The sequence below is a fragment of the Colias philodice genome, chromosome 2 (assembly GCF_061535455.1).
Source record: "Colias philodice isolate Cphi_HAF_F1 chromosome 2, ilColPhil1 Martin Lab GWU primary, whole genome shotgun sequence".
Taxonomy (NCBI): domain Eukaryota; kingdom Metazoa; phylum Arthropoda; class Insecta; order Lepidoptera; family Pieridae; genus Colias; species Colias philodice.
In genome coordinates, this window is record NC_143087.1 from 13,168,761 (window position 1) to 13,193,353 (window position 24,593).

Here is a 24,593-nt window from a genome sequence, read left to right on the forward strand (position 1 = left end):
ATGATCATAACTTTTATTTGTTTTATTCATATAATTAAATATTATATTTACTAAATAATTTAATACCAAAGCGTACGAAGCCAGGGTACTAAGCTATAGCTATAACATGTAACGTAAAATCGATTTCCATTCACGCTGAACTAGGCTGTGATCTAATTTCAAACGAATTATGTCACATACTCTATAAAGATGCGAGCTTTTAATGTACACTTTATTACTTTCAGTATTGCACTAGATAGCACTAGCTTCTCTTCCTGACTTTGCCTGTATTTAATCTATACTAATATTATAAAGCTGAAGGTTGTTTGTTTGTTTGTTTGAACGCGCTAATCTTGGGAACTACTGGTCCGATTTGAAAAAATTTTCGGTGTTAGATAGCTCATTTATCGAGGAAGGCAGGCAGGCTATAATCATCACGCTAAAACCAACAGGAGTGGAGCCACGGGTGAAACTGCGTGGAGCAGCTAGTAGAATATAATTCGTAAATTTTCCCTTGATGAAATTCTCATTAAATCGTCAATTACGTATATTTAACTAGCTAGAGCCCGCGGAATTTTTTTCATGTAAATGCAACTAGTAAAATTCTATTTTGTCGTACTGATGTGATTGACGAACAAACTTTGATTCAAAAATTTCAATAATAACAATATTTAGTAATGATGGGTGTGCAATAATAAGAACAATATTGTTTCTAAACTTTAACATGAAGTTGAAGAAGCAAATTGATTGATAGTGGACATACATAATATTATACATACTTAAGAGGCAACTTTACCTACCAATTTTGAGTTAAACCTTTCATGAGGTCGACCTATTTAAACATTAGTTTAGGAAGTATCGAAAACTTTTAAACAAATTAACTAATTCAGTTTTAATGTTTATTGTTTAATTAGTAGTTGAAATATTCAATTTACCATACAGTAATATAATTATCTTTTAAATACGTTCAAAAATGTGCCAAATAGTTTTATTGGCGGGATTTCAATCCAATACCTAAGGAGATAGCGTAAAGCCAACTATGGTTATAAAGTTATTCATATCAAATATTCTTAAGAGATCTACCTAGCTACCTGGCTCAGTTTCTTTCAAATTAAAGAGACATTATAAGGTATATTTAATACAATATAACTCGTAACTCCCAATCGCAAAGCAATGCAATTTCATCAAAATCAGTTAAGCTATTTAGCATGAAATAATTTTTTTAATATTATTCAATATTACTTTTCCCGATATGCATTCTAAACTTATCTAGCTTCCATTATTATTCCCTTATAAAACCTGTGTAGTTATTAGTTCAATACTATACATAACTCCCAACTTTGTGGACCAGAAAATAGTAAAAAATAAAGCGTATAATTGAAAAATAAAAACCGCACAGAATTCAATTACTCCACGTCATCTCCACTACTCTTGACACACTGGCTACGAAGACGTAGAGGCGTAGAGCCGCTACAAGTTCTACGGAAATCCTAAATGACCTATTTATTAAGGCGCTGCTACGACTTTAACTTTATATTTTATTTAAGTGCTCGCTTTGCGAGGAAAATTATATTAAGTAGGTTTCTTGAGATTGTTAATTTTCTTAATGTTGTTAAATTTTCTACAAATGTGTGCTGTCGTTTATGCGCGAGAGAGCAACAAGCTTCATAGGTTAAAGGCATATTTTGTATTTTTAGGCATATTTTTATCTTTGTACTATAGAGTTTAAAAAATGGCGGTAAAATTATTTAACGCTATCTCCATAATCTTGATTGTATAAAATGCAAAATTAAAAAACTAAAATAAATATTATGTTCAATAGCATGTTTGTTAAATTGTACGTTACGTGTGTAATTGTTATTGAAGTTTGACCTAAATATAACATGAAAACCATTTCATATCTATTTGAGGTCAAGGGCCAGTTAAATATGGCTCTACATCACGTATAAGCAGTGTGTAATATCCCTAATAGCTAAAATGTCTATACAATTACTGTATCATATTTATAGATTACATTTATTTAGGTACAAACCTACGTATAGCAAAACCATTCCCTAATAGCAATAACTAATCAATTATAATCCAAGATTGTCGCAAAATGGAGTCCCATTAAGCGTAATAGCCGCGCATTCTTCGTCGTTTTCTTGAGCGTAAGCCGCGAGAGGGCGCTCTCAGATGCCGGTACTACTAGCAGCTTTTACGGTGGAAATATGAGTAAATAGTTATGAGTGCGTGGGTGTATATGTGAAATGACTTACAGAATTTGCTTTTCTCGGCATTTCCAAGGTTTATAGCGACGATGGCGGTCAGCACGGAGAGAAAGGCGCGCGCCCACATGGCCGCGAGGCGAGCTCGCGGTAGCCCGGCGCGGCGCGGACTGCTTGAATTTCAAACGCACCGTATCGATTTTGCGCGCGCTTTTTCGCGCCTGCGTTCGACGCCATAGGGTTGCTAGGATAAAATTAAAAACATGTCGTAATCAAAATTTTGGAAAACATTGTCCGAAACATCCGATTGTTTATAAATTCATAAGCGTCCATGTGTAATGAGTAATGGTTGGAAGGGAAGATTTTAAGGAAAGCTTCTTATAATTGTAGTATGTTTTCGGTTAAGTTTCAGGGTGTAGTGTATTTGCAAGTTTTTTTAAGAAATTAATACTAATATACCTTAAAGCAAATGCACATGTTATTTTTTAACAGTGGGAACATTAAATCAAAACAATTTGTTGCCTCATTTTAACAGTATTAAAATACAATATATTTTTTATTCAATGTTCTAGAATAACTGCGTGTGCAAAAAATTATTTTTATCGAGAAGTTGAAGTAATATATAAGTATGTCAATGGTAATCCAAATAATCATGGTAAACGAAAGAAAAGCGGAAATTGATACAAGCATTATATTAATGTAGAGCCCTTATCATCTTAATTCATCCAAATCACGTTTAAAAAACTTGTTGGGTCAAATTAATTTTCTTTTTTAAAAAAGGTATTCAATTTTTATTCTTATGAGTGATATATAACACACAGATATACATAATATTATTAAATGAATCATTAAATTTAAAATATTGGACCATACGTGAATAACTGAACACAACCCAAATAACCGACAATATAATCGATCTCTATAAACAAAAAACCATCTCCATTCTAAAACGAACCACAAATAAAAACTTCCTTCTTTCTTCTGTTTAAATATGCATTAACCTACGCTTTCATCAAAAAGATTTTACATTACTTAAATAGAGTTGAAAAGATGTTTAATATACCTACACGAATTTCCCTAAAACAACATTCTAAAAGGAGTTGCTTATTAATAATTCAAGAGATACGGAGGTATGCCTTCTGGCAACATCGTCCCCATTCTTCGGTAGCCTAGCAAAAATCCTACAACTATTAATTACTCCATTGTATTCTATATCTTATAGCCGAGCTTTAAAGTGCACATTTGCTTGAATGCAACTCAAATTCATCCTTTAGTGTAGAGACAGTACACGGCACGCCGCAGGCTACTAATAGTACGAGCTATCTTAATAAAAGCTGCATCGAAATTTGAACCTAAAATATCTGAAATACGACATCGTTGGATTAGCAGTACATTGCTGGTTGGGAAAGAGAACAAAAGAAACTTGTAAGAAGGAAAGCAGCATTGTAAAACGCTTTCAACGATAAAGCAACACGTAGTTAACTGGTCATTGTTTGCAATAACTCTAAGTTCTGTGAATGAACGTTGACAATTTTTACTCGGCGCTGAAAATAAATATGAAAAAGCACTTAAATTAAATCTGGAAACAAAACAGTTTTGGATTGTAGGTAATCCAATTTCGACCAAACCGTGTTTCCAGTTTTGAACAACCTAACGAGGTATAAATAAATTTGGTGAAAACAACTCAAATTCTATCTAGTATTACATGGTTCAAAGGGAATTTAAAATTTTGTATTGTGTTCTGTGAAATAAAACAGACATTTTCCACTTTGAACTTCCCGACTTTTTTCTAAGATCAAGACTTGCCTAATAATTATATATGTGAGTTATTGAATCTCGCCTCTAATGCCTAATAATTGTGTGCAATAAAAATGAGTCGGAAAAGTTAAACAAAACTAGTAAAAAATCAGAGAAACAAATAACTGACACAATTATAACTTCAATTAAAACATATAACAAAACAAATTAACAAATCACGCATCCTACAATCAGTAAGAACTCTACACTGACTAACCTCACAGATAACAAACATAGACTATTCGAATTGCAATAAAATTTAAAACCAAAAGACTCGAAGGTAGTACCGAGATAAGACCCTGGATCTCTCCTAAAGACGGTTTTAGTCTCGAACCAGTAACAGGTCATCATGACCAACACCGACTTCTCAAGAAGACGGTTAATACGTACCCTTGCTAGCACCACCAGTCAGGGCTGCCACTCATGTGCAAAAAGCTAGTTCTGTACCCAAGATATGCTTGATCACAATTTCCTGAATTTGGCAAATATCCAATTAATCCTCGCATGTAAATCATTAAAAATGTTATGTTACAAGACATTACCGTAGTAAGACAATTAAACAAACAAAATGGCCCAGACCATGTTAGTTTTCTTAAAAATCCTACATACAATGTTTAAATAGAAGAGCTACTATTTATCTGAAATTATGCTTTATTAATATTTGCGTCAATTAGTTCTCAATCATTATTTTATAATACTTACTGTTAATATGCGCTAATTTTCCCTCCAACCAGCCCTAGCCAGCACTCACTTGAAGTGCCACTCGACGCACTTCAAGTGCCCTTACGTGTAAAGGTATCTCTCAAACGTTGGAAGGTATTATGGCGCACAATTGTTGAATTTAAAAGCACAAAGGGGAATTTCGGATGAGTGGAAAAAAATATTGGCTTATGTTGTGGTCGTTCTGGTTTTAATACAAAATTAGAACTCCGTTCCATCGTATCTCTACATAAATACACATTTTCAATATTTTCCCTCTAGAAATCATTAAAGAAGCGTTGAATTATATCCAATAACCATTATAGACGCAGCATTAGCACTAAGTGCATCAACAAATGCACCATAAACAAGGCGCAAAGAAAATCCCGAAAAAAAACTTCTTATCAAGAAAAATCTAAAGGCTCGCCAATCGACGCCCGATCGATTAACAGAACCAATCAATCATGATACTGGGTCAAAATGAAGATAAAAACCATCTCGGTCCAGGATCAGCAGAGGTCTCGAATACCACTCGGGCCAAGGAAAGAGGCTGCCATGAGGTACCCCAGACCACCACTGATGATACGAGTCCGCCGAAATTATGGATATATTGCGCGTTATCACTGTTTCGGCTTATCACTATCTGATAGTGACGTCACGAATAGATATAATTGTCGTGACGATTGCGTCGCTGATAACGCTACCGTAATTAGTGCAAGCCATTCATATCGAACAGTCTGTTTAACAAAGATATCGATGTATTGATTCGGGCAGTTGAATGAAATAATAGCAGCTTGACGCGTTCTTTGGAAGGTAACGTCTGAAACTGAACGAGAAACAAGAATAGGACACAAAAATATTCAGCAGGAATAGACTAACAAAAAGCAATAATTGGTGGCTTTGAATAGCAGTTGAGGATAATGAACATGCTTACGAAAGAGTATCTCTAAATAGAGAAGATAATGGTTTTTGAGAATGTTTAAATGAACAATAAAACAAAAGCTTATTTAAATATCTATACAGGGTGTAATCGTTAAGTGTGCACAGGCGATTACACCCTGTATAAATTGATTTATTTAATGAAGAACAAAAATCCACGTACCTAAATAAGGAGAAGATGGAGCCAAATTGTGGTTGCGTGACTATTATTATTAAGATTCGTTAACACAAAACTCATTAAATTTATAAATTTTATTATACTTCTAACTTCTTTAATCACTATATATTTTATCCTATATTGAAGTGGGAAACTATGTTTACCAACTTTCAAACTTATAACCAATACTTTCTCCTAAAATACTTTTACAACAAAATTATACCTATAAACTTATTAATTTCGATAAACTAATTTCATGAACAAATATAGTAAAAAAACTTCAAATTAAACCATGCTTATTTTATAAAAACTGAATTATCATAGCGCAATAATTTATAAATGAATGTAATAGTAAAACTTGGTAAATTACATAAGGCTTTGCTCGCAAGATCGTGAGATATTTAAACTAAATATGTATATAATTTAAAAAAAATAATTAATCCGAGCAAAGCTGGTAAAATAATTTAGGATAGCTACAGATGTATTAAAAATTTGCAAGCCGCAAAATATAAGAAGTTTTATTTCACACAAATTTAAAATATTTAAAAATATCGTCTAAAACGAGTTATTTTAAAGTATAGCCGTAACAGTAAGACAGGCATTCATTATTTTTGTTTGTAATGGGCCATTCCACGAACCTTATCTTTTTTAATAAAAAACTAAATACATCGCATCGCGCCAAACCGAACCATTCAAGTCTTAATAAAATCTGCAATTTTAAGTTTTTGGCCATTAAAAATAAACAGATATTGACCATAGCTTACAACATCGGGATCGGCTGAACGAATTTTAATGTTTTTTTCGTTAATTGAAAACGAAAACAAAAAAAACAAAACCCGGGCGAAGCCGTCGCGAACAACTAGTTACTTAGTTTATAATGTAAACATTTTAGGAATTAAACGTATGGTGTATTAATAAAACATATATAATGAATAAAATTCCAAATACATTATAATAGCCCATCGTTTAAAACTCAACTTTATACAAAAAAGAGAAAATACGATAGAGCAGAACGAGCTTTTGACTTCTTTGTAGTATTAACTTACATTTAATGAAAAGCAACATTTCTGATGTTACAGAAACTCTTCATTCTACCTAGAATACGCGAATCACACAACTTCTAATTTCCTTTTACGGGCTTTATCTCAAACTCTTCCTATTGGAGCACTCCATCCTTGCAACCTCAGGCAAAGCAAACCCACAACAAACATTAGTTTAAGAGCTTCAATTTGCAATGAATTGCGGCGAGCACGTGTTGGCTAATCAACGCATAGTTTAGCCGAATAACTGAGGTTTAATTAACGATCTATATATAACTATAGGTTAGCTAAATCTCTTGTACATGTTGGCAAATTGGTCAGTCCAAGTAACAACATCCTACAGACTTGTGTTATATAATTTTGTGGATATGAAACAAGTTTTAATAATTATTCAATAGTCAGTAATTACTATTGGTTTGGTTAAGCAACACTAACCGCGGTAAATATATTGATGGGTGACCACTTAATTAATATTAGCTGAGCACCTTTGCGCTTCGATAGATTAGATATCAATCCCAATTGTGAGAGTCCATGAAATCAAATACTTTGTGGCTAACAGTTTAAGTAGTAATCAAACGAGAGATAAAAAATAATATGTTTTATGAAATGCATTGCTTTTATATTATAATTATTCAGTTGTTTATTCATTCAATGGATGAACTTGTTTACATATTTCATGCTCTTAACATAAGATAATTATATATTTAATTACTTGTTATGAATATCACTATCAGAAGAACATAAATACTATCAATAATGTATACCTACTTACCAAACAAAAAATATCTGGTATTGGTAGTAGGTATTCTCAAAATTCTTATAAAAAGTCTAACATTTTTAATTCTAGTCCATCAGGTTCTCTCGTATTTAATGTCCGGAAACAAAAAATGTTCCAGAACAAAACTGTATACTGATATAATTAACCGACCAATTTACGGAGTGTTTTTTACCAATACCACTCAACCAGGAAGCGTATAGCAATAATTGCTGCAATTATTTTCCCATTAGAAGACTTGTTATCAATCGGCATTGCATCTAGAGATTAACATAGTTTATTAGTTATTACATTATAAATATACCAATGTTTATCTATTACAATTTCAAATGCACAGTCGATTTCAGCAAACGAGCAATTTGATAACGCCGCTTAATAATGTAACTAGTGTTTTGTTACACTGTCTTGTATAATTTAAATTGATTTTTTATAATTTCTTAGTTTGTTGCTTACTGTATCTATTAATTCTTAAACAATAAATCTCTAACAAAAATATATTCTCCTTATAGTAGAGTAGGTATACAAATATACCTAATATGTGATAAATGCTTAGTACCCACAATCTTATTTTATATTTTTGTTACAAATAATGCATATGCATTCATATATTTTCATAAAAGAAACTCTACTTTTTTACTACTGAACCCACGTGAACACGGGGCGAGCCGCTAGTATATATGTAACAATCTACAAACTCGTCTGTGAAGCGTGGTATTTCACTTTTATTCAACCTGGATACATATATTATTAGCTTGCTTTACGCATCACAGCACTGCATTTTTGCTATTAGTCAATTATAACACACATACATACAAACAAATGGAATCGATTTCATTTTCCGTGGTATTGTAATATTAATCATGACAAACCAATCATTTATAGTATTAGTAAATAACCCTTAGTTTTGCTTTCTTTTTTGTTATAATAGATAGAAAATAACACAAACGGACGTCGTGAAAACACAACAAAAATGATAGCACAAATGTTCATTTGACGATTATTAATAAATGAAAGAAATGAAACACATTTACTTTTTAAATTGTTTATTGTAGAGAAATCTTTCACTAAACATATATTCTTTCTTTCCTTGACCTTAAGTTTTCTATACATAAGTAAAATAACCAATTTTCCAATTCAGGAAGTTCTTACATTGTAATTAAGGCTTAAAGATTGTATTACGGTCTCTTAACAAAGCGTTAAACACCGGTTCAACCACAAGATAGAAGATCATTTTACATACAGAAGCTACTCGGAGACCTTTTCATTCATTTTCCTATATCTTTATAAAAGGAAAAAAATAAAAATAAAATATGTGCAATACGTTATGTACTCTACATTAATGTGAATTACAATATTTTTTTAATAACGCAAAAGCAATGTACAATTAAGAGGGTTTACGCGGTCCGTGCGCTGTTTGGCTCAAATATGTGATTTTTCAAACCAGATTGTCCATCAACCACTTATCTTACAAACATATGAATTACTAATAATTTTAGGAAATTTTATTGTCTATGTAGTTAGTTAAGAGTTTTTTTCAATTAATACAGTATTTCTGTATACCATCAAGATAACTGAGCCGATGATTACTTGATTTCACTTTTAGTGTCAATTTCGAAGCTAAAAATATCTGAAATTGCTGACAGATCTAACACACAATTATTTTTAACTAACTGCAAAAATCCTTATTAAAATAGTTAGTTAAAAGATTTTTTTATTTTGGACTCCTAACTTACGAAATTAAAATCCGAACAATGTGAATTTTTTTAGAAATTATAGTCGACAAAATGATTATTTTCACCAAGATATTTGACTTTATTGAATATAATTTATACATATTGCAATAAAAGAATGTCTTACTTATAAGATAAAATTTAAAAAATCAACTAAGGTACCTCTATTATTTTTCTACAAATTTTTTTAAAGTACTATAAAACACTGCGCGCGACCCGATTAAAATCAGTCGGCAGCGAGCCTTTCCAGAGAGAGGACATGTTGCTCGGCGCTCTCCTGCGGACCTATGCTGTTCATAGTAAAAGGATAGCGCAAGCCGCGATCTATCGTAATAGATCGCGGAGTTTTTGACTTGCGTTAAATAGAATATGCGCTCTTAATAACTTTATATTGAACTAGCTGTTCCGCGCGGTTTCACCCGCATTGCTCCGCTCCTGTTAATCTTAGCGTGACGATATATAGCCTATAGCCTTCCTTGATAAATGGGCTATCTAACACTGAAAGAATTTTTCAAATCGGACCAGTAGTTCCTGAGATTAGCGCGTTCAAACAAACAAACAAACAAACTCTTCAGCTTTATAATATTAGTATAGATTAAGATTTCGATAGAATTTTTATCAATAAGAATAATTACTCAAAGAAATTCAACTAAAATTCAATAAGGTTTCGATAGAATCTTTATTGATACAAATATTCATCGAATTCTCATTAACATTGATAATGAATCATTACAGCTTCATATTATATTTTTGCAATAGAAATTCAAATTACTAGGTTTTCATGTCCGTATTCTGACTATTTTTGTCTAAACTGAGGTAATAAAATGTGAAATGCATTTTCACCATACCCATAAGGAAGTGAGATTTCACTTGTTTGAATATAAAGTAGAATTATTGCACATTTATTATGTGTAAAAGACGTATCTTAAAACTGTGGCCTTTTAGTTTTTTCACAACAGTGTTATTTTATAAACTAGCTTCCGCCCGCGACTCCGTCCGCGCGGATGTCGGTCTTCGCGTGGATGGTTTATTTCTCCATTTTGAGTAACTCTGACAATGACATCTTATAAATATCTATTGGACCCAAATACGGCTAGGCCTATAATAATACGCAACGTGTGTTCGCGGTTCTACAGAACAACGTCTATGGATAAAACTGAAAAATTAAGATTAATTTTTTTTACGTATTTTTCCAGGATAAAAAGTATCCTATTTTACGCCCAGGATAATAAGGTATAATTATACCAAGTTTCATCGAAATCGAACCGTTAGTTTTTACGTGATGCCTGAACATACAGACAGACAGACAGACAGACAGACAAAAATTTTTTTAATCACATATTTGGGTTTGGTATCGATCCAGTAACACCCCCTGCTATTTATTTTTTCAATATTTTCAATGTACAGAATTGACCCTTCTACAGATTTATTATATGTATAGATATAGATAGATAGCTTCCGCCCGCGACTCCGTCCGCGCGGATGTCGGTCTTCGCGTGGATGGTTTATTTCTCCATTTTGAGTAACTCTGACAATGACATCTTATAAATATCTATTGGACCCAAATACGGCTAGGCCTATAATAATATGCAACGTGTGTTCGCGGTTCTACAGAACAACGTCTATGGATAAAACTGAAAAATTAAGATTAATTTTTTTTTACGTATTTTTCCAGGATAAAAAGTATCCTATTTTACGCCCAGGATAATAAGGTATAATTATACCAAGTTTCATCGAAATCGAACCGTTAGTTTTTACGTGATGCCTGAACATACAGACAGACAGACAGACAGACAGACAGACAGACAAAAATTTTTTTAATCACATATTTGGGTTTGGTATCGATCCAGTAACACCCCCTGCTATTTATTTTTTCAATATTTTCAATGTACAGAATTGACCCTTCTACAGATTTATTATATGTATAGATTTAGATTTTTTACAAAAACTGGCTCTATCTCGTATCTAATCGAATAAGTAGTTTTTTAAATCAGACTGACAGCAGACATTTATAAAAATATTGTAGGTATATATATAAATATCGATCAATACATTATAATGAGTTTTTTACATAGTATTATACTTGCATTACTAAATTTATAGAGATCACGTCACACCTATGACGCCTGCCTTTAAAATTCTCCTTCAATATGAACTTTAACATAATTTAAAATGGCCATAAACAAGTTTTATTAACAAGTTCCGTCGGCAAACTACTTATATATTATGCAATTAGCTATTTATGACGGCAGGACTGTCTTGTTTTAACAAATATTATGCAACATCTATTTTAAAAATATGGTTTTAACACAATAATTTATAATAACATTTTTTATCAATGAGTAATATGCAAAATAATTTTAATAATTATTCAGAAGCAAGCTATATAGTATCTACCTATAAGCCTTAGGTATAAGCTATTTATATTAAACGTATCATCACAAAACAAAACAAGATCGTTAATTATTTAACTAAAATACCGTTTTGCAAATCAAACAATAGATAATTAAGTAAGTAATCAAACAAATTTGTTTATGAACTAATTAGGTTACATCTTCATTCTGCGTTTTGTTTTAGCATAATTGAATAAGTGTAACGTTGCACTTGAGCTGCGACAGCCGGGGCACATGAGTAGAAAGACGGAACAGAGACTAAGCTTCAAACAACCGCGCGAATCGATTGCACTACTACAAGTACGCGGGGCATGTGTGTGTGACCGCAGGCCGCTTGTCGCGTACGCAGCGATTCTGGAAAAAACCGGTTTGCGCTGAGGACAGTCTCAGGGTTGATACGACGCACGTTGTTTGTTTTATTAGTTGCAACTTGCAAGTTTGAATATTTTAATATAAAACGTAATATTTTATTGTTAAAAATGGTTGTTTATTGTACTGTGTGTATGAATAATACTAGAAAAACTAAAAATATATCATACTTCAACTATCCCAGGGAGTACAATAGGTGAGTAAATATTTTGATTATTACTTTTTCAAGTAAGTACTTACCTACTTGCGTTTATTTTATTAGGTCCTTTTTTAATAAGAATTGTACACGGTGTGTTTTTACCTTTCATTATTATTACAAGTTTAACATTTGTAAGTATACGTATGTAATTGTGTGTAATTATAAAACTATTTAACAAATGTTTTGTTTAATTTGTCTTAACCTATTGTGACAACCCTACCAAAATAGGTAACAATTTTACACGTTCTTAAGAAGCTTAGTCTCTGTTCCGTCTTTCTACTCATGTGGCCGGGGAGCGCGGCAATGACTAATTAGCTCATCGAAATCCGATTTCGCCTCGTAACTAGGCGAATTATTCACTAAAACAATAACGTACTCGCGTGCCGCTTTCGTAGTACGGGGCACGGGCCGATCAGTGCGTCCGCGCGCGCCGCTCGTGCGCGACATGAGTTTGTACCGCCGCGAGACACAATACGAGATCGTCAGCCGGCACGCCCGAGAGCAGCGCCTCACCGTCTCCGCCGACAGGAAGTTCCCCCCGCTCTCCCCGCGACGCGTGAAAATCCTGGAGCTGTTAAAACCGGACGACCCCGGTCGGGACGAACTCGAGGCGATCGTCCGGGCGACGCCTAGAAGAGGCCTGATCAAGCCTTACGATGAGGACACCTGGCGCTTCCTCCAGAGAACACATCCGCCGAACGCCCAGTCCACACCGGTCGCAGAGAAAGAGCAGACCAGCCCAAAGAAACAGCCGCGCCAGCCGGACTCGAAGCGGGAGCGGTCTTTAGCTGATGAGTTGCGGGAGGCCGAGGAGGACGAACAGAGCGGCAGTCACATACGTAGAGAGTTATTACGGGAATTTCGGAAGCGTGGGGGCGGCATCAGGGAAGCGTTAGAGCGGGAGCGTTTGGGCAAGTTGGCGTTGGCCGTGGAGGACGATGAGGAGGACTTCGAAGACGAGAACGGGCTGACGGCGGCAGCGCGGCGGATAGACGCCTTGCTGGCGGAGTCGCGCAATCTGCACGAGGAGCTGGCCGAGATCCACGAAGACATCCAGGTGCTGGCTCGACGGGTGACCCGCCGCGACCCTTGACGCGTTGGTACCACCCCTGTACCACGTATCCGCACGCTTGGTGTTTGGTGCTGTAGAACTTACCACTTAGCCAATTTTGAACACCTTTCAAAATTTATACAAGTCATTTACAGTTTCAATTTAGTATGGTGAATTGATTACCGGAAATAATGTCATGACTTCCGTCAGTTTACGCGCGTTCATTAGTAACGTAAAAACAAAATTTATTATCGCAACGGTATAATCTAAGTATAATAATTGTTCAGGGTTTGAAAAGTGACGTCAGAGGATTTATTTCAGCTGCGACAGTATATACACCAATAATCTTGTTAGACGCGTGTAACACAGTCGTTCATAAAGAATTAACCGGTGGCCTTGAGGGAACTCGGTGATAACATTTTAATCGATATCAGTAGATTAGTTGAATTAACGATTAAACATATTCCTGAAACTCCTTTCCGAGTGGGATATCAATCCGTAAGTCTTTGTTTTAATGTTGAGGCTCGTTAATTGCTCTATAAATTTCGTTTCACTATAAGAGCGAAGGAATTTAACATTATAATTGCCATTAACAGTGCGTGCGTGTGTCTTTTGTATAATAAATGCAAATAAATCTATTAAGAATTCGTCATAAGTTATAATGATGAATTGATGAAAATATATTTAATTAACTTAAGTTTAGATTTAAAATATCTAATTCGCGTCGTTATCGAACAGATATTAATATTAAAAGAATTTATATTAGCCCAATCGGCCCTAATATAACGTGATTGATATGGAAAACATGAATTTAAAAATGTACAAAAAAATTGCTCGTCTGTATCGACTATCGAGTCTCAAAACCAACGACGAACGATTTTAGCCATAAAACGCTACACCATAATATATTGTTTTATTAGATATTCAGTCTAGATATTTAAATCTATATTATAGTTTTTTCTATATAGTTCTAATACGAATCTCTACATAGAAAAATACCTCTATAACAAAAAATGCGCGTGACCGGCTTCACTGATTTCGATAATTCTTATCTTGATAAGTAGGTATATTATTGTCAGAACAAGATCTAATGCCTTCATTAGATCCTGGAAAAACTCTAGAAATTTGCACATAAAAAGTAAGAAAATTTAACCCATTTCAACTTAGCATTTAAAATTAAAACTTTTCACGGGTTTGACAATTTGAGTGAAAACAGGACAACGTCTGTCGGGTCAGCTAGTTACAAAGAGGTAGGTACATTATAACCACGCCGTACATACTAAGGTTTCATTTCCCTAAAGATTTATGACAATTAACAATGTCTCCTTCCCTAGAGAGTCATAATCCGTATTTATTCTGAATAACTATTCTTAATAAATAATTGATCATAGACGACTTTCGAATTTCCAAAATAATATATAATTCAACATGTTATAACGAATCGTATCCATTTTCGGGATTAGTCTGACTGCGGATTAGTCGGACTTGCGGACAAGATTAAAAATATTTTACGTGATATTCCATCATAAACTTTAAAAGCTTTATTTAAGTCTTCTAATTTGTATCTATAATAATCAATATATCAAATATCAATAATATTCTTGTATAAACAAATTCCCGCCAAAATTAAACAATTAGAAAAAGTTGTAATCATAAACACCAGTAATTCTGATAACAAAACATTATAAATAGAACATTAAATTCATGTTAAAATTTATCTAAAAAAAATCAGTGCTGATTGCCACAACAAAGCAAAAACCGACACTATTAAAATCTAATCAATTTAAATATTAACCTACATTATAGGTACGTTATTAAAATGCAAAAAAACAATACTATCAATGCATTTTTATCAATTCTGTTGTATTGATTTTAACATTAAAATGAGTTCACACTATCTGTTATCGAAGGCAAAGTTTATTATTTCTGCCAACATCGAGTATTGCAATAACTACACGATAATTATATATTTTATGAACGTCAAAACATGGAAAATTAATTGATGTGCGGTACATTTAACGATGCGTACTATTTTTCTCCTTCAAATTACCGGTTAACTGCACTTCAAGTATATTTTCTTTAAATCTATTACATACACTAGCAATATTATTAAATACAAGTGTAAAAAGAAATCTTTAAAATTTAATCAATACGTAGACATTATTTTTCGTCGACAGTTGTGGTTACAATATTAAACATGAACTAGCTTTCCGACCGCGGCTTCGCCCACTTTGTCTAAAACCTAATAAGTTATATGATAAAACCTTCCTCTTGAATCACTCTATCGATTAAAAAAAACCGGATCAAAACCGGTTGCGTACTTTTAAAGATTTAAGAATACATAGGGACATAGGGACAGAGAAAGCGACTTTGTTTTATATTATGTAGTGATATACGATGATACGAATCAAATACAGCAATATCCAAGAACTAAGGATTAACGTAAAAAACTGTATTCTCGTATTACAAAATACGTTTTCTTTTTACGTGATATTTTCTATACATTTCTTTATCAGTATTCATGTGTAAATCGTTTGAACTAAATAAGTGTTCTTTAAATGATATTTAATAATTTCCTTTTGGCTATGTATGTACACAGTATGTAGGTAGAATATTTGCATGCGGATTTATGAGCCTCGCTTGCTTCCTACTCAATGAAGCCCCTCCGGACGTATTGTGTTACAGCTAATTTTTCACAAGTTCAAATCGCACTGACCTAAATTCCCATCATTTTTATTTTATCGTTACATTTTTAGCTGTACAAAATCACTGAATTAAAAAGCTTCCATCGCTCGACGATTTATAAAAAAAAAACAAATTACATTCCATTTTTATAAAAGACATTCGAAATTGAAAAAAACGCGGCAAATGATGCGATTTATCACTCGTGTTTTATTAAGATTTGGCAAACTTAATCGGTAAACATTTTTTAAATTTCCATTACATATTCAATTCTTATTTAGGAGCCACATTATTTGTGTAATAAATAATATGTTATCTTTTTTATGTGCACAAGGTGGTGGACCAGCGTCGTGTTTGTTATTTTTAATTGTTGAACTGTACATAAATTATAGTAGTTTGTGTTAATAACGCTTAATTAGTTTTGGAATTATTGCTACTTCGACACTTATTATATTACGTGTGTTATCTTATAAAAAGTATAGGTAAGTTGTATTTTATTCACTTCTTAGGGCTGATTTTTCAATCCTTTGTTAAAACTTATTCATCGAATAACGTATTAAACTACCGTTTCAAAAATGTATTCTAATTGTCCGTAATTTGACAGTTTACTGGTGACATTTTAAAATGTTTGTGTAATGCTTAATTGAACGGATAAATTTTAACCAAGGATTGAATAATCGACCCTTAGTGAATTTACGCTAACATGACAAGTCTCCTGACTCCTCTCCGTCTCCTAAATTTGCAAATAAATAATTTACAAACTTTCCGAAAAGAAAGACCAATAGGTATCACATAATTTAATGATTAGAATAAATTTGCATATTAAATTGCAAATTAATATTTATTACAATATTAAGTTCCTTGTTAAAGTTTTAAAATCCGGAATTGTTTATTGACCTTTAGAAATTCAACCACAAATAAGCTTTAGTATCGAAAAGTTATAGAATTTAATTTCTGCGAAGCCAATTGGCCGATTCTAATTATAAGATTGTATTTTAGTGCAGTTTAGTTTTGCACATAAACAGTTTTTGAACTGTTAGTACTTTCTCGAAGCGGAAAGCTTTTTGCTCGGAAAGTTTATGAGAGCCTAATCATTGAGAGTTTTTATTCTGTGTTTTTAATTCTGGTGCACGTAATTTTGTATTAAATTAGTTAAGAAATTGTTATAGTTTTTACTATTATCGTAGAAATAATTTTTTTTTTCTTTCAAATATTGAAAATCGTTTATGAATATTCCTATCACAGGTTTTTGTTCAATGTTATTACCTACAACATTATATTTTAAATATTAATTTTTTATCAGTTGTCTAGTTTTCACATCAAAAAACGATTATTAAAAATCTACAAAGAAAATTCTCTGCTCGCGATATTATTAAGAGATATTTTTTATAAGAGAAGAAAAGAAAAGAGGGTAATCTTATTTTGTCCCCGTTTACTATATCACATTTAAGCAAAATGTCACCAGTAACATAATATGTTAGTCATATTTACATCTATTTTTCTATCGCCAGGCGGAGTCGGACCGCGCGTGCCGCTGCGCAGCTGTCGCCCGCTCGCTCACCGCGCAGTCCCAAGCTGTGCGTTACCTGGACGACGTGGTGGCGCTGCTGCGGGGCAACGTGGCAGCCGCGTGGCGTGTGCGCACCTGGCCCTTTGCGCTCGGATGTCGACAGCCAGAGAGGAACTATATTATATGAACGGTAAATTGGATAGGAAAAAAGAGCATGCCAACCACACGTGTCAGAAGTGAGTTCTTTGGCAAGATTCAACGATACCAAAATCGTCACCTTACTCCATGACGCGACCTTGAAATTTTACTCTCAACGCGCCTAAAGAACTTCCACTTCAAAATTATTTTTGAAATCGTTTGATGTGACCTTTTGTCTTGTCTTTATCTAAAGTATATTATGACAATTTTGGAATGTTGATACACCTACTTACTCAATGAGTAAGGCCAAATTAACTTTTAAAGCATTTGAATTTTTTATTGAGGATATGCTCATTCCCACAATCAAGACGGAACTGACGAAACCTTTCATGTTGTGTAAGCTAGCCCAAGAAATGTATTATGTACATACAAACACATATAATACATAGGTACATAAATAAATAATCGTCTCTTCTTTTAACACGTTCAGCAAATAAGACTTTGACGGTAGAAGAAATATAGAAAATATACGTCTGTTTTTCTTAGACTATCCCCAATTAGAAATATCATATTTTAATATGTTTGAGATGATTCCTTTTTTCGCCCCAAATACAACTAAGAAGCAGAAAACATCTCGGCAAACAAAGCTTTTCTAAAACTTCATCGAACAGCCAACTACACTCATTTTCGTGCAAACTTATGATAATATGAGGTCTGGATGACTCTTCTTATAAACCGCAAACAATATAGAAATGTATCATAACCAAGAAGTGTCTATTAAATTTAATACCATATTAAACCCCGCGAAAGTTGGCAACATAAAACAAAATGGCGACATGCGTGAAATGTCACTTTAATGGCCTATTATTTGACAGGGAACCGAATTGAGTGACGTCATAAAATAAGGATCGTATGAAGAACCTATTCCTTGTGGAAGCGAAACAAATATTATATAGACATTAAACTATATAACAAGAACGTTAAAATATAAGAAACTGAGGCTCTACTTAATTTTTTAAATGCATTTAAATCTTATAAAGTTTTTGAGACCGGTTAAAGCTCAGTTAAAAAAAGTTTCTAATACCTTTGAGATTATATTGTCCTCTTCTAATTTCTTACAACCCGCCAATTATATGCATTTGGATTTTCAAACATCTGTATAAAATTTCGATTGTAATTTAGATTAGATCATCACAACAAATACAGCTGTAACTACATAATATAAAAGTAATAACGCCAGAACGGCTGAACATGCCCTAATATTGCCTATAGACATAGGTCATCGCTTAAAATAGTACTTCATACATGCAAGTAGAGCCCCAGCCTGCGACTAGTATAGATTAAATCGTGTAAAACTGTTAACTCATTACAATCCATTCTTAACTTCCCACTCACATTAGTAAATTACCGGCGCAATTTCAATGAACAATTCGATTTTAAAATATTGCACGCGATAAAATTATCTTGTCTTGAATTCGGCACAAACGCTACAGTTCCCGAAACGACTAGGCATTACCTTTGTCTAAAATCTAGGTTGAAAATAATAAGAGGAAGCCAACACGCCCTTGAGTCGCGAACTCGGTAATTCTATCGTTTCTATTTTAATATTTTTAATGAAATTCATTACAATATTGAATGCAATTAATTCAGCGATTAAAAACACATCTAAACACATTTATTTGTTTTCTAGCTGCGCCCCACGGTATCACCGGCGTGGTTCCGCTCCTGTTGGTCTTAGCGTATGCTATATAGCCTATAGCCTTCCTCGATAAATGGCCTATGTAACACCGAAATAATTTTTCAAATCGGACCAGTAGTTCCTTTTCCAGCTTTATAAATTAGTATAGATATATAGATTTTAGAAGCGGTGTTTAACGTCGAGAGGTATAACATGTTTTTATCATTAGTCTTGTATTTCATAATGTATAAAACTATCAAAAAAAGTTCTAAGAACTAGTCTCAGTCACAATACAGACCAGTTTGCCTCGACTCTATTCATTTTGTCAGATAGCAATCAGTTTCTTGCAAAAAAACTATAAAAAGCTCTAATAACAAAAAATTATGCCTACCAATAAGTTTTTTGAAAGTTCAGTAAACATAGCTGTGTATTTTAAATCGATTGTACAGAAATGAAATGACAAATATTCTCTAAGCAAATTTAACTTAGAAACACAAAACTTTTATCCTTGCTTCATGGATTGTACTGGCGCTCTCCCAAAATGCCTATTGCGTCACCTCCCTATCACTACAGTTGTGGCTCCATCACTTATGTCTTATCAATTTGAAATTTATTTATTTATTTATCCTTTATTGCTCTTAGATAACTTAAATATGAACTTAATCTAATTATAAATTAAAACAAATGGCGGTCTTATCGCTAAATAGCTATTTCTTCCAGACAACCGGAGTACGGAAGGAAATTAGTTAGAGGAGAGGAATAGGGCAGAGCATAAATGGAATATGTATATTATTATATAATATGTATAGATATTCAAAACTCAAACATTTATTCATTCTATAAACAACTTTAGACTTTTGAATCTTCAAAATACATAAATCATTTTTACCACAGTTCGGAAAGCAGTTTTTAAAGAGAAGAAGCAAGAAGTTCTGTAGTTACTCTTTTAATGTCATATTTATACTAATGTTTCTTATAAAAAGCACAAAAACGTATAACTCTCCTATTATCAGGTCCTGAGTTACATTTCCTGTGAAGACTAATTGGTGTCGGTCTAGCACGGAAGTAACCTAATTGTCACTAGAGATTACTGAAAGGGGAAGCCATCATGCGGGGATTGCTCAACTCCAAGAGAAAACCTTATTCTAACGTTACAACTCAAGAAAAAATTACCATTAGACCATTTTTTACAATAATTTGGAGATGATGAAATAGGGGATGAAAATTTGTATAGTAAACCATAAGGACACAAAAAAAGCCGCGGGTAAAAGCTCGTAAAATATAAATATTGTCCTAAGAAAATAGGGAGACCGCCTCCTTGGTACAGTGGTTGACGCGTGAGCGTAAAACCGAGGGTTCGATTCCCGGTGGAGACGAAGAAAAAAAATGTCTCGGTCTGGTAGGACACAGAGGGCTGATCACCTATCGATCAGTGAAACAAAAGTACAATGCATCACTTCACTTTTTTTAAGAAAATAGGGAGAGTTAATATGTGTTATAATTGTTAAAATCGTCATTAAAGTCCGCCATTAGACACAAATTAAATAAAGCTGCGTTATGACACGACATTTTAGCTCGTAATTAGATAACGTGACCTTCGACACGACACGATAATATATTCAATGAAAGCTTTTAGGGAAAGGAAAGGTTTAAGGAATAAGCAAATATTGTATTTCATACCAGTTAAAGACCGCAACTTCGCCCGCGTTACATGAGAATTTTTTGAAGGCAATCCAGACAAAAACCTGTTAAATATGGGGATAAGCCAACGCAAAGAGAAAGAATTATTATTTTGATAATATGTATCATTTAAATTTTAAAACGGGCAACACAGTTATTACCTATATTCATAATTTTACAAAATTCAGTATTTACCAAAAAAAACAACATTATTTTTTCACCAAATGTGCAATAAGTATTTTCAAAACATAATTTGCATATTCAATTGTATGATAAATTATTTATCAGTTATTCAGTTTCTACAGAAAAAGCTTTGATCACTACGGGAATAGATTTAGGCATTGTATGCAAATTGAAACGTCCGGAAATATTTAAAATATCGGCTTTCCAATTTTCCACATTTTATTAGTAAATACTGCAACACGTTTTATTGTTTCGATTTCACAAGCAACATAACTGCATGCTGATATTACTTGTTTACGCGCAGTTCATTGCACCCGACTTAATTGTTACGCCCTAAATAGTATGCACTTTATTAAAAAAAAATTTTGTACTGAACAATGGAGTTACGGAGATGATTCCTATTGAATTTCTTCTTATTTTGTATTGAAAATTGGATATAAATTTACTTCAGTAACATACACAACTAAATGTATTAATTTAAATAAAAGCTTCGAGTTTTTAAGATAGAGAAAGTTTAGTAAGTATGAGAATTAGTGTACATTAATTTGCTTCAGGTTAACCTCCGAATTTTCATTATTTGGAAAATTATGTACTGCATGTTATATTTAGGTACTTTTATTAAATTATATCATACAAAGAACCATCTGAAATATCCGAGAGTTATGAGCTATTTTATCGTGTCACATAAAATTCAAAATGGCATACTCTAGAGAGAAAATTGTATGAACTTATCAGCCAGAATTTTTAAAACTGTCTTGTTATTAACGCAACAATTCCCAAGTGATGAGGAAGCCATATGATTATTCTGAGATGGACAAAGGGCTAAAAAAATCAATATACATCTAGTAATATTCTATTTCTAATTATAATTGATAAGTAATAGGTAACGTAAACTAAAATCAAGTAAAGGAAAATTTATATATTTCGAAGCCAGGGCAAAAGTCTACATCCATATACATATGTTTTCTACTTGAATAATATTAAAATAATGATGATTGTTTTTTTTTTTTTTTTGTATAAATAAACACATTCGTATTTTCATTAATATATATTGTTTATTTCAGTTGAACGATAAGAAGGGTGAAAAGGTTTATCCGCTGTCTCCTGAAGTGACATCAAGTTTCATTCAACCGTGGACCACGTGCAGTGTGGAAATGGTTTCTACACTTATGTTGCTGATCATTGCTTGTGTGCAGTGACGTCATGTAATCGTCATGACGAAGCTTTGGAGGGTTAATTAAAACACTGATACTGCCCGCGAATGAATAAGCAATTTTGTAGATTTTATAGAATGAATAAAATAAGTATTTTCCTAGTGAGGGTGACAGAATTTTCGGTTTTTTATATTAATAAGGGCGTGTTAAGAATTACAGAATTATGATTTGATTGATTACTTTAATGCCTAAGAATAAGATTTAGAACAGCTTACAAAATTTATTGTCAATATTAATATTCTGTCTTGTTCTGTAAAAGTGGATCGTATTCATTCAATTCATTATCATGGTGCGAAAAATCAATTATATTACAACTACTTTTAGATATTAGATAATATTTTGTAATATGTAATTGCAAGCTAGTAGCAACCTATTATGCTCTACATACGTGTGGCAATTTTAAAGCCACATAATATACAAAATGAGTGTTTAGCGAATTATAATTTGAAAATACAAAATTATTCACGGTTGCTAGAATTTAACAACACGGATGATTGAAATAATACTCAATTAAAATATTTTAATGTTAGTGATTTTAATGAATAGATAAGATATGATACATGTAAAGCTTATCGATTAAGGTATTTAATAATTTTTCTGAGACTGATAATCTATGGTTAGTGATATTTTCCTACTGTAGATGTATTTAGTTTATATGATCTCTGTAGACTATGTTTGAAATTAATGTAGGTAATAAAAATATAGTACTGTTAAAATTGTTCACCGATAATTAATATCATTCAGAACCAAATCGAATTTTATTCCGTAATTTTTGAATGGTTCGGAGTCGTTAATTATTTGTAATAAAATACATATTTCATTTCTTAATGTAGTCTATATTATGTTAGTTATTTGTGTTATAATCATATATTATGATATGTATTTCAATAATTTTAGTCAATAGTATTTTATATGTATCATTAAAATAAACATTGATTGTGTTCATTTTAATGAAATGTATAAGAATTATTCTAACGAACGATTGTTATTACGTCGACTCGATTTAAAAGTAATTCTTTTTCATCACAGTTTATTATGAATTAAATATTCGTACAATTTTAAACTTTGTTTTATTTCTCTGAATGATACCTATTCAAAAAAGTACAATTACCCTATAAGAGACAATCATAAAAATATTATACTTAAGTGCGAAAGCATGATTTATTAGTTAAAGAATGCAATTTAGAATCAAGAACGGTTAAGATACGGGCCCTAAATATTTTTCTAAAAAAATTGAACTGAAATAAGGGACGAGGTTTTGCCTGCTATTTTGCCTGCATTAAAAAACACGAGGCTAAACTAGTTATTAATAAAACATTGCTTCAAGATACATAAGTCGAGTGCATTAAAACCAAGAATTTAGGTTAACCTAGGTTCTATTCCTAGAAGAAACTAATTGAATCACAGACTGAGACGGCGTAAAAGGAAAACGAGAATATCTATTTCATAGCTCACAATATAATTATAGCAGAAGAATATGATTGCATTTCAACCGAGTTTAAAAAGAGGTAGTTCTCCTCTTTTTTTTTGTATTTGATACCTCAGCATTTTTGATTGGATTTTGATGATTCTTATTTTATTTGAGCCAAGGCTAGAGCCTTGTGGTTGGTCGCTTTTAAATGTTATATTATGAAGTGGTATAGTTATTTATACAAAATAGCTATGTTAACATGATTAACAATCAATTTTAAACTAAATAATAATTACCATTTATTTTTCAAATTTCATCTTTCATATAGGCGTGCCATATAGTTGCTCGAATTTACACCGAATATGTCAGCTACACTCAGTCTTAAATCCCAAACATCATTATCATTACCATCATCATAAGAGGCAGCTAATCAAGTCGCACCTCAATTAGGCGGTTCCGCATCGTCCCTGTCAGCCGCAGAGATTGGCCCCGGGTCAAACTGGCCAATTAATCACTTGTTATGGGGTGTATTGTTATCAGCTGTGTCAAGTTTGGGACAGGATCGGATAATTAGCTTTCTTTCTCACGTAATGAACGCTGGTGTAGCTCACTATTAGTGGTAGTAGTTGCAGGATGAAGAAACTTACGTATTCAGTTTTAATAGAATGTTCTTGTAAGTAAAAAGTGTAGATAGGTTACCAACACAACATGTGATATTCATAAGCGACACACGCACACACTATAAGACGTCAAAGCAAGATG

The 24,593-nt window shown here is 32.7% G+C and overlaps 2 protein-coding genes across 9 annotated transcripts in view; one reads left to right on the top strand and one right to left on the bottom strand.

Moving 5' to 3' along the window:
* The window catches only part of loaf (low-density lipoprotein receptor domain containing lost and found), a 94,346-nt gene extending 91,964 nt beyond the window's left edge, over window positions 1-2,382 (bottom strand). For all 6 annotated transcript variants that reach the window (XR_016317451.1, XM_089709605.1, XM_089709591.1 and 3 more), the window contains exon 1: window positions 2,238-2,382. Coding sequence is in view for 5 of the 6 variants with exons in the window: in XM_089709605.1 (XP_089565731.1) it covers window positions 2,238-2,316 (79 nt within the window). In the remaining variant the exon portion in view is untranslated. The remainder of the gene's footprint in view (window positions 1-2,237) is intronic.
* A 10,206-nt stretch (window positions 2,383-12,588) lies between these two features.
* LOC149490899 (uncharacterized) lies at window positions 12,589-23,483 on the top strand. 3 transcript variants are annotated; one of them, XM_089709625.1, is made up of 3 exons: window positions 12,593-13,341; window positions 17,529-17,717; window positions 22,271-23,483. In XM_089709625.1, exons 1-2 carry the CDS (start codon window positions 12,730-12,732, stop codon window positions 17,712-17,714), a joined length of 798 nt encoding a protein of 265 aa, XP_089565751.1. In that variant the 5' UTR covers window positions 12,593-12,729; the 3' UTR covers window positions 17,715-17,717; window positions 22,271-23,483. The 3 variants fall into 3 exon arrangements, with proteins under 3 accessions (XP_089565753.1, XP_089565752.1, XP_089565751.1); XM_089709627.1 differs by lacking the exon at window positions 22,271-23,483 and having other exon boundaries at window positions 12,589-13,384; window positions 17,529-17,667; XM_089709626.1 differs by lacking the exon at window positions 22,271-23,483 and having other exon boundaries at window positions 12,591-13,380; window positions 17,529-17,670.
* Window positions 23,484-24,593: the final 1,110 nt, after the last annotated feature.

Excerpts from the sequence above, each read along its gene's own strand:
- LOC149490899 (XM_089709625.1), top strand. The coding sequence starts at position 12,730 with ATGAGTTTGTACCGCCGCGAGACACAATACGAGATCGTCAGCCGGCAC. Across the intron at positions 13,342-17,528 it reads AGATCCACGAAGACATCCAG|GCGGAGTCGGACCGCGCGTG; the intron begins GTGCTGGCTCGA and ends TTCTATCGCCAG.